The 11,843-nt window shown below is 32.5% G+C and overlaps 1 protein-coding gene across 1 annotated transcript; it reads left to right on the top strand.

The window, feature by feature from the left end:
* Positions 1 to 1,068, top strand: LOC112506144 (ATP-dependent DNA helicase PIF6-like). The gene has a single exon (XM_025110170.1). It carries the CDS (start codon positions 1 to 3, stop codon positions 1,066 to 1,068), a length of 1,068 nt encoding a protein of 355 aa, XP_024965938.1.
* Positions 1,069 to 11,843: the final 10,775 nt, after the last annotated feature.

Raw genomic sequence — 11,843 nt, 5'->3', positions numbered from 1 at the left:
ATGGCAAAGAGGCAGGCAGTAGAGGCACTCGATAGAACAATGCAAGACATCACTGGGGTGAGACTCCCATTTGGTGGGAAAATAATGATTATGGGAGGTGATTTTAGACAGGTGTTGCAAGTAATGAGACATGACACTCGAGCACAGATCGTAGACTCAAGCCTACGGATGTCACATATTTGGTCTTCGATTAAAAAGTTGCGGTTAACGATCAATATGAGAGCACCTACTGATCCATGGTTTTTGGATTTTCTGTTACGTGTCGACGATGGAGATAAAGAATCAGTAGATGGAAACTTTATTCGCATACCTGATGACATGACAATTCCTTACACAAATAAAAATGAACCGAAGGATGCTTTGATTGATGCAATCTTTCATTCTCTTCAAACCTGCGAGACTGCTTCAAATTATATCATTTCGAGGGAGATACTAACAACTAAAAATGAACATGTCGACGAGATTAATGATCAGTTGATTGAAAGATTCGGCGGAGAGGAAAAAATTTACTATAGTTTTGATGAAGCAGAAGATGACAAGAATAACTTATATCCGATGGAATTCTTAAACTCACTGACTGTTAGAGGTTTGGCCCCTCATCACCTCCGGCTTAAATATAGATGTTCGATAATATTATTGCGGAATATCAACCCCTCAAATGAATTATGTAACGGCACGAGATTGATATGTAGAGGTTTTCAGCAGAATAATATCGATGCAGAAATAGCTGTTGGTCAGCATGCTGATAAGAGGGTATTTTTACCAAGAATTCCTCTATGTCCGTCTAAAGATGATATGTTTCCCTTTAAATTAAAGAGAAAACAATTTCCTGTTCGATTTTGTTTTGCCATGACAATCAATAAAGCTCAAGGACAGACAATTCTGGTGGTAGGTGTTTATCTACCGGAATCGTTATTCTCGCATGACCAACTTTACGTGGCATTATCCAAAGGGATATCACGTGGTAATACGAAGGTATTAGTGAAACCTAGCAAAAAGTTCAAACAGGAAGGAATCTACACATCAAATGTGGTGTATCAAGAAGTTTTGGATGATGATTGTGTATGATAAAAACATGATTCTAATTTCTATTTTGTTTAAACATAAATTTTRGACTTTCTGAATGAGAAATTGCATTAATTTTTCATTTTCGGATTTTGATACAGATGTGAACCACCAACTATTTCAAAGATATTTTGCAAAAAAAATGATATTTAAAAATTGAATATATATCATGATAGAACTTTTACATCCTGCCGCATTGCACGGGAAGTTGAATATATATCCTAATAGAACTTTTAGTATGTTGTGTTATATAATAAGCGGAAGTTATTATATTTGTGCAATCTTGATCACTCTTAAGGTAAGTCATGTCCTGCTTTCTATTGAGATCAATAGATTGTTCTATAATTCAACATTTCATGCATAACCAAATTATAATCAATCTGTTGTTAAATTTCAACATCAAATAGATTATTGAGTTGTTTCAGTTCTTCTCAAATCAATTGAATATGAAACAATTAATAGTGTAGGCCTGACAATTTCAAATACAATTTTTTATCCGTAATCGATATGCCCGTTTACATCTTTTCAAAATTTCACATCCTGCCGCATTGCATGAGTATACAACTAGTAACTTTTAATCATTAATTTCTTGTCATGTTTTTACTTAGACCAAAACTTAACATGTCTCTAAAAAGTAAAAAAGAAAACCTTAATTTGTTCGTTTCGCATTTTTCGTATCAAATAGGATTAAATTGAACTTAATCCCCAATATTCAAAATTTTCAAATCCTAGATACAAAAAATTGCCCCACACGAGTGTGTTTGATATGCAGACTACATAGGACAGGAGCGAACAAAAAAAATAGTCTCATGTTTGGCATGTTATAGGCAAAAAAGAACATGAGATAAGATTCGACTATTTTTAATTTTCATGAGATAAATCTTGATATTTCTTGTTCCACCAAAAAAGGTGGAACAACTGGGACTAAAGTTAAAATACAATATTACCTTTGTTATTTCATTCCAAGGGAAAACCTAATTCATCCATTTGTGACAAGTCCTTTCGAGTGTAAAAGTTCTCTTTTATACACCTTTCCGTAGCTGCTCTCCTCAACAATATTTTCATGATTAAAGTTATTGGTGACCTCTTTTATATCTTTGAAAGGGATTTTGTATTCATCCAATTCTTGGAGGAGCAACATGAACTTTCAATTTATCAGATAAGTTTGGGAGAGGAAAAAAATGGATTAATTGCAAGTACAATCTAAAAGATTAAACCGTGGTTGCAAATAACGAAAGTGAAAGGTGGGTTGAATAACAGGTGAAAATAGGTAATATTTAAGTGCGATTGTCGGGTTGGCTAGTCGACATTTTTTTGGATATATATTTATTGTATTAAATTTGATTATAAAAACTATGTAATTAAAATATATTTTGATTGATTTATTGTCATTTTACGATTATTATATGATATAAATAACATTGCACAAGGATAACATGATCATTTTAATAAACAATTGACAACAATTAGTCCGGTCCCGTCCACTACCTACGAATTCGATCTTGTGCCTATTCGATAATTATCATCTCTGTGCTACTTTCAATCGAAACCATTGCAAAGTATTCATGAATACCTACCTATCATCTTCGGATGATGAAGCTAAAGTTGCAAAATCTTTTCTGTCAACCAATTTTAAAAATCCTAATGATGTTGTTGTTGAACCTAATCTGAATGAGAATGATCCTGAATATCATCCTTCTGAATCTCACGTTGGTGTTGAAACTGAGATTGTTGTCCCGAGTGTAACCCCAATTAAAGTGAAGCTGCTTCAATACCTGCTCTGAACAATGAAGTAGCTGAAGAAAATTTCACAACTCCTGGAATTAATAAATGTGCTTTGAAGTTAGACTACGACAAGTTCAAGGACGAATATCAAATAGGCATAAAGATTTTCAAGAATCATCCTTTTAAAAGGATTTTGTGTCTACAACCAGATGTGCCTTATCAGCATTTACAGCAATGGTGAAGAAAGAATCTATCTTCTGTGTAGTATTGTATCTTCTCCACTATCAATAGATGTCTTATTGGCAAGAAAGGAGGACAGGATCTAGTAAGCTTCATGGTGCTCACAATGTTTCATGGAATCATTAAATGCAAACATTATGATTATGGTTTCTTGATATGGGAAGACATTAAGGAATATCTTTCAGATCAAAATAAATATATTCCCTACCAAAGGTTCTGGCAGATAGTCATCAAGGGTGCTCTTGAAGGAGAAAAATCAGTTGATAGAAGTGTTGGTGAATAGTCTGCATCACATCATTACATGGATTCACTGAGGCCATTCATATCATTTTCTGAATTTCCAACACATAAGGTATTATTAACTCCTGCCCTAAGGTCTTACATTTCTTATGGTGAGATTTTAGTTAGTTATTGTGCTTTAGTGGGTTTACCTGCATGTAAACCCTGCCCAAGAATCCCTATCCTTGAGTGAGAGAGGTGAGGGTCTATTGCTAGGAGAGTTTGGGGAGGAAACTCTACAAGGAGAGCAACCTCATAGTGTAGAGACACAAAATGAAACTGGGAGATTGGTTAGTTGGTGACATAAATGAACAAAATCTAGAGGGTGAGATTACAAGTATAACAGGTCCCTGTGCCAACCTATGCAAGTGAGCAACCACATCTACTATTGAACCATAATTCTTGGTGGTCAATATTGAAATAGGCAGTGAGCCCATGCCAAATCTTGTTATCAACCCACCAAGCCAATCTCTAATTTTCCAACATGTTGGAGTTTCATTTTTCCAAGGGAAGCAGCACATAATATATCCAGTCCTTATTTGGAGGATATGGATATTGAAACAGAGTTAGTCTGCCCAACCTCAAACTTCAATTCATATGCATATTGAGTCTGAGTCATCTCTTGTACAGTTCAAAAAGGAAACTTTGTTTGAGCCTTATAATGCACAAGATATTATTTTTTCTCACATAAGCACAAGTCCTTATAACTTATAAACACAGCTTGTTAGTCATGTTACTACATCAACCATAGATGATTCTACAAGTATTCTTGGATTGGCTGGAAGCCCTACTGAAGTGAACATTACTAAAGCTTCAGATATTAATACATCTGTTGTACAGAGTGGATCTGTTCCACCTACCAAGGGTCAAATTGCTTATGCAACTTTCAGAACAAGTTCATTTGTTGAATATGGGTTAACACCATCTTTTGTTACAAAGTTAAAAATTCCAGACTTTTTTTAATTTCTGCAAAAATGAATTTGAAAAGATTCATTTGAAACTTAATGAAGAAGTCTATAGATCATCAATTTCAATAATTGAACGAAAAGTGGTGTATCTTGATGGATCAATTCAGCTGGTGAATGATGAAGTTGATAAAGTAGAGAAGTCTCAGAAAGTCACCAAAAAAAGTTTGAATAAAGTGGTGGCCAGTAGCCACTATGCCAAAATCTGACGAGGCTGTGAGAAAATATGATTTTATGAGTTTTCAGAAAACATTATTGAAGTCTTTTGAAAGTTTAATTGAAAATCTATTCAAGTTTGTAGTTCCATCCTCAACTGAAGAATCAGCTCAGAATCCTATTCATGCTATGCCAAAGTCTTATTTTTACAAACCTTCTGCAATTGAGAAGTATGTCAGTGACATTCAGTTTGGTGAGATTCAGGAACAAGTAAGATCTTTTGAAGAACTTGTGAAAGAAGTCAAAGTAGATTGACTAAATACCACCCTGACTCATGCAAAGCTCAAACTCGAGGAGAAAATAGGAAGCATGATTTTCTGATGACTCAGATCATCATGAGGAGGAGAAGAGGCAAAAAGTAAATGCTGAACCTAAAAATGTACGTCAATCTGCTGAAGTTGCTGCAAATGATGAAACTATGGTTGATGCTGGTTCCACAAAAAAGCAAGTTGATGAAGAAATTTTCTATGTAGATATTTTTCCTTAAGGATCTAATTTTGATGTGTATTTGAATGAAGATCAATTGTTTATCTTAGAACATGAAGTAGATGGATCATTGCCTAAAGAACTTCAGATGATGCATTCTCAATTCTTACTTCAATTCAGGCAGAGAAATGAAAGATTGAATCTATCAAGGCCAATTGTGCAAGTGAATAGTTTTGAGAAGAAAGAGTTTGCTCTGGTGATATATTTCAGTTGTTAGAAAAGATGATTCTTTATGTATGTTCACCAATGCAGATTTCTACAAACTAAAGCTAGTAGATCAGATGTTCCTGCTGAAGTTCTTTGAGAAGTGTGATGAACCTGTACTGAAGTTTAAATTAAGAAGAGTGATGGGAATTTGCTTCAGAAATCTTGCTTTATATGATTTGCAGCCAAACACAAGTATCGATCTTGAAGATATACTTCCAGGATGATTCATTAGCTTTCCAGATTTTGGTTTCACATCCTCAGAGTATCCTTCTTCAAAAGTTCAGTTGCTCAGATTTGATGATATTCCAAAGTTTTCCACAGCAACTCTTAACTGGTTTCTTAGTCATGTCAAAGTTGCCCATACAGATCAAGCATTAAAAGCAGAGTTTTTGAAACAAATTGAGGAGAGAATAAGTCTTGCCAGAGATTGCTTAAAAGTTTGTGTATGTGAGATTAATTTAAAGAGAGCTTATCCTCAAGATGTGTTTATACCTGATGAACTCTTTGCGACAGTAGATAAAGTAAAAAATGTTGTTTAGCGACATGAAATCAGACTTGAAACAAAAGCTAAAAGAGAAAATGATGTTGAACAGATCATTGATGATGTTGTTCAATCTGAAACTCATATTGAAGTTGCAAATGGGGCAGAGACAGAACAAAGTCAACCAGACCCAATTCATACCCTTCAAAATGAAGTATCATAGCTTGTACAGATTGTTCAAGAAGAAGAATACATTGAGAAAGTTGATATAGATTCTTGGTTGTTAGAGTTCAAGTTCTCGAATCCAAATACCTGCTCCAGAATTGAAAGGTTAATCAATGCACAGTTGATTCTTATAAAGTTTTTGCCTATTTCCAATAAGTATCTTTGAACACAAAAAGGGGAGATTGAAAGTCCCATCTTTGGTGTTGCTTCAAAGATTCCAAGTGTTGTAATTTGAAGAGTATCTTTGACCACGTTTTGATAGGATATTTTATAGTTTGCTCCTATAAACGTAAGTTCTATAAATCACTTTGTTAGAACTTCTAGACATTTTAGGTATCCTATAAATCCAATTTAGCTGTATTATTATGTCGAAGATCCATACTTTTAAGATTTATTTGTCAAAATATAAATTTTCGGTAGTGACAAAATGCCCCTTGATAATCCGTCATAAAAGGAACCCGTCGATGATGTCTTCTTGAAAATCCATTCATAAAGTTTTCAATAATAATGGATTTTGTTATTTATCTCTGAAAGTATAAAATTACATACGAAATAATATTTTTGTCGCTAATTATTTTTAGCCTTCACTTTTTTCTACCAATAAAAAAAATTCTTATGGATATTTTCCATGGGGAATCCATCAGTAATGTCTTTCAACAAGTAACTACCAATGAAATTCTATTTCTTTGTTAGTCTAAGGGGGTGTTTGGTACAAAGATTGAAATTTGATGGAATTGGAATCCATTAAAGGAATTTGACTTTGAATAATTATTATGGAATTTGATGGATTTGACCATGCGTTTGGTTGGTAGGAATTAGAAGAAAATCTCTCAAAATAATTGGAATAACTGTTTTTGTTTGGACTATCCCAGCCATCGCCCCGTCCACACCCTATCAACCACCATGTCACTACTATCACCCCGCCCCACCCTACCAAACCCATGCCCCACCCCTGCTCTATAGGGTTGTTGAGGGCAGGTGGGGGGCGGGGCCAGAGTGGGCCAATGGATGGTAGATGCGACGACTACAATGTTAGGATGGTGGTTAGTGGTAGGTTGGAGTAAGGTAAGGTAGGGGGGGGACGGTAGGGGTAGGTGGCGAGATGGTAGTTGTGATGATGATAGTGGTGGGATAGTGGCTGGGTGCCTGGGGTCTGGGAATGGGTGGGGGGTTAGGTTAGGAGCAAGGTGGGGCAGCGGGGTGGGGAGGTGGGGATGGGTGGCGGGGTGGTAGCTGTGACGACGAAAGTGTTGGGATGGTGGTCAGGTGGTTGGAAGTGGGTGGGTATGATGACGAAAGTAGTGGCATGGTGATCAGTGGTGTGTTGGGGTAGGCCCTAGCCACAAGTCATCTACGTATTTTGTGAGTGGTAGTAGTGACAACGACACTAATTGTGTGGTGGTGGGTGTTAGGTTAGAGGCATGATAATAATAGTAGCAGCATGATCGTAGTAAGGATGTGCAGTGAGTGACTAGGAGGTGGGTTGTGATGATAACAATAGTGGCATGGTGGTTAGTGTACGGTGGGTGGCGGCAACAATATTGGTGTGGTGGTGGGGGAGGGAGGTTAGGGGTGGGGCATAACCAACAATAGTAGCATAGTCGTGCTGGTTGGTGATGGAATTCATTTTCTTCCATTATGTCAAGGAATGACGAATTCATTAATTTGTGGAATGTGAAGGATTCCATCCAATTCAAGAAATGAATCAAACAAATGAATTGGAATTTGGTCAAAGAAATTTATCATTCCAATTCCATCAAATTTCTTTGAATTCCACGAACCAAACGGCTCCTAATTGTTATAGTGTTACATCATTAGCTATAACTTATGATCTAACGTTTTATAATTTGGTACTAGTACGACCGACATGAAATGGCTCTCCGGCCTCCGATATCCATATAAAGTTGACTACTAAAACACTTGATTTTTCATAGTTTATATAAAAGAAATATTTCGAATCTAATAACATTATTGCATGTTTAGATAAAAAGATATTTTGAATTTAATAACATTATTTCAAATATAAAGCTGCCTAAATTCAAATTTTTGTCCCTGTGAACTCTGGTCTGTAATTCATTGTTATTTTTGTCATTGAAACTACTTCTATTTTTAAGTATGAAAAACAAAAACAACAATAAATTTGTACACCATAAAAACGAAATAACAATAAATTATAAATCATAAGAACAAAACCAACAGTATATTATAAATATGGGGATAAAATAATCATAATTTACAAATTACAGTAATGAAAATAGCCATTTTCAACAAATTGATTACTAAAACTAAAGATATCCATCAACCAGATAAGAAATTATAAATCATAACCTTTAGTTATATACTAGAAGGGTACTCGCACAATGCAGCGAGATATATCTTCATTTTAATGTTTCGTTTTTTTTTTTTTTTGTCTTTGTTGATATAATACGATTTATGTGGTTTTGAGAAAGATAATGTCTTTATGATTTAGTGAAGTAATTTAATTTTGGCTTAACAATAAAATTTTATAAAGATAATGATTATCCTAATTATATTTTAGACTTTTGATATTCAAAATGAGATGTTTATCCTGTATTTGATTATGTTTATCTACAGTTAGTTATACGAATTCAAACATAAAGCTTTAATAAGTTGTATTTACGTACAATTTACTTGTAATCTTAAATTTTAAGTAATATGCATTAATACACAGTACTTCATGCATAATAAATGGTTTTAAGAGTTTTTATCAAATACTTTATAACATAGTATAGATATATACTAGAAGGATACTCACGCAATGCAGCGAGATACATCTAAATGGTGTTTCGTATTATTTATTATCTTTGTCGATATAGTACGGTTTTATGTGATTTTGAGAAAACGATAATGTTTTTATTCATAAAATTTTTAATATATATATATATATATATCGATATTAGTATCAAATTAACTATTTAAAATTCTCATTTTTTATGTAATTAAAATTTTTATTGTTATTCGATTTATGTTTAATAATGAAGTAATTTATTTTGGTTTAATAATATGATTTTTATAAGGATAATAATTAAGTATTTTGTTATAAGTATAACTCAATAATTATTCTAATTATATTTTAGATTTATTTTATTTAAAATAAAATGTTTTTCATGTAGTTGATTATGTTTATTTGCAGTTAGTTACACGAATTTAAACATGGAGCTCTAATAAATTGTACTTATGCATAATTTACTTGTAACTTCGAATTTTAAATAATATACATCAATAAACAGTATTTCATATATAAAAATGGTTCTTAAGAAGATTTATTAAATGTTTTATATATTTTATAATTATAATAATTATTCTCAGATACATGGCCAAAATTTACTATTAAATATTTAAAAGAAGAGATAAATATTATATGTTTCTGGCATAAACCAAGATCTAAAGTGAAGGACAGAAGCTCTTAAACTAACACATCACGGATCGCTTTGTCAATCTTTGAATCTTGTCCGCAATTAATTTTATATTTAATTTCAAATTATATTATTTTAATTAGAGTAAATTAAGAATTTTGTCCTTGTGGTTTGAGATTGATTACAATTTGGGTCCCTGAATCCTAAAATTCATAGGTATGGTATTTATGGTCGGTGACGGATCTAGAATTTTTTGACTGATATCAATAAAAAATTATCATGGTAAATAAAACTATAAAGTTTAATTATAAAATTATTATACGAACTCCTTTTTTGATTATTTTTGGTCGATTGAATATAGATTAAATATTGAAGTTATTAAAAATCGATACACTGGTTTTTTTTCAAAAAAAATTATCTCTTCAAACCTTAAAACTAATCGAATGTTGGTGCATTTTCAGTTTTTTCACTTGGTCATTGTATATGATCGCATCGAGATACAACATATTAACCTCAAATATAAACAAATAAACTCTAAAGTTTAAAGAGTTAACATCAAATATAAACAAACTTACCTACAAAGTTAGGCATGACAATGGGGTAGGGACTCCAATTCCCATCCCCGAACCCAATCTCCATCCCCATCCCTGTCTCTACCGGGAAATATGATCATATCCCCATCTCTGTCCTTAACGGGCAACGGGATCCCAAATGGGGAATTGGGGATTTTTTTTCCTTGTTAAGTTAGTGTGAGATATTTTAAATCAAATGAGTTAAGCACCACACTCGATCGATAATGGTTCATATTTAGATCTCACATATTTTCAAAATTTGCTTTTATGGAATATCAAATATTCATATGTGAACAAAATCACAACATCATATGTAATTAGTTTGATCAAAGGTTTTCCACTTTCATTGTTTTTTTTATCATAAAGAAGAAAGATAAAACAACCAAGAAAGAATATATATATAAGAAAAAATGTCAAAGTATCATTTCTAAATCTAATTAAATCTAATTATTTACAAATAATATATTATACAATAAATATATATAATAGACGGGGACCACGTTAACTGGCCCCTTCCCCATCCCCGGTTTTTAACTTTCGGGAATCCTCGTCCCCATCTACGGTCCCCGGTTTTGCAAGGAATTTCTGACCCTGTCGGGATGGGTGCACCTACGTCGGGTTCCCCAATGGGGGTCTCATTTCTATGCTTATACAAAGTTAGTCCTAAATTAACAAATAAATCCTGAAGTCAAAAATTAACCCTAATAAATAATTCTGAAGTTTATAGAGGGAAGGTTGAATATACAAGAAAGTAAACATAAACAGTTGGTTAATATGTTATTTTATTAATATTATATTGATAATATAAGGAAATAAACTCCAATATGCTAATAAAGTTGTATTCATGTTAATTTTTTTTTTAAATGTCACCGTATTATTGACACTAAATTTATATTAGAAAAATTCAAGAAAGATCAATGACAAACATCAAAAGAAATATATACTTAATATAAATTAAATATTGCATTTATTATACATGGATGCAATTAAATTTAAAATTATGTTATTTTTTATTTATGTTAACACGGAAATATAATTAACTTAAAAATATTCAATACTAAACTCATTTTGAAGGTATTGATGAGATCTTTCTACTAATGTAATTTGTAAAAAAAAAATACGTATTTTTAATATATTTTAGCTAATATTTAATTAGTTAATATGATAATGGTATAAAATAGAAAATGAATAAACAAGGTTTTTTTTTCTTAATTTTTCATTGAAACCTCTAAATGTTGTAAGTTTATGGTTTTACTTATGCTTCACCCTATAAAACTTATCCTTTCACATTTATATACCTTAATTTTTTTACCTTTAGGCTATACATTTTTATGGTTTTACGGTCAACCATACCCCAAAGGGCAGGTATGGCCCTGCTCATGCTTTCACTTTCTTCATGAAGCCGCTACCGATTCTTGAATTTCTTCCATTAAATAGCTCTGTTAAATAATAGGTATTTTAGTCTGTTTATTTTTTTTCATTCATTTTGTTTTAAAAGTTATATTATTTAATATTTTATTCATTTTATATTATTAATTAGAATTAATATATATGACATTATATTATTATATAATATAATAATTGATATTTATATAATAACTAGGTAACTTGACCGAGCTTTGCGTGCGGTGGTTGAAGCAGAAAGTTATTAAGGGGTTGTTTACTCAAATACTTACCCGGTAGGCGTTTATCGATACAATCCAATACTATCACTTATCTAACCGGATAAGATTTTAGTTCATGAAAACGACATCGTATGCAACAGTTTACCTGATAAGTGTTAAACGGGTAGGAGTCTTCACCTCACTTACGGATAAGACTTTCGGTAAGATTCTCGATCTTTACCAACAGTATGAAGAATATGCTAGTGCCACAAATCTCTCCTCACTATTTCGCATAACTTCCGCATCAAATGACCCATTAAAGTAGAAGATACAAGTCTTCAAAATTACAATCATGAAATCTCATGCTTCAATCTCGTTTAATCCATCCAACCCTTCAAATA

Source organism: Cynara cardunculus, assembly GCF_001531365.2.
Source record: "Cynara cardunculus var. scolymus isolate 2C chromosome LG 2, CcrdV1, whole genome shotgun sequence".
Lineage (NCBI taxonomy): Eukaryota > Viridiplantae > Streptophyta > Magnoliopsida > Asterales > Asteraceae > Cynara > Cynara cardunculus.
This window is presented reverse-complemented; position numbering and strand designations above follow the sequence as displayed.

Coding starts and splice junctions, on each gene's coding strand:
- LOC112506144 (XM_025110170.1), top strand. CDS start 1: ATGGCAAAGAGGCAGGCAGTAGAGGCACTCGATAGAACAATGCAAGAC.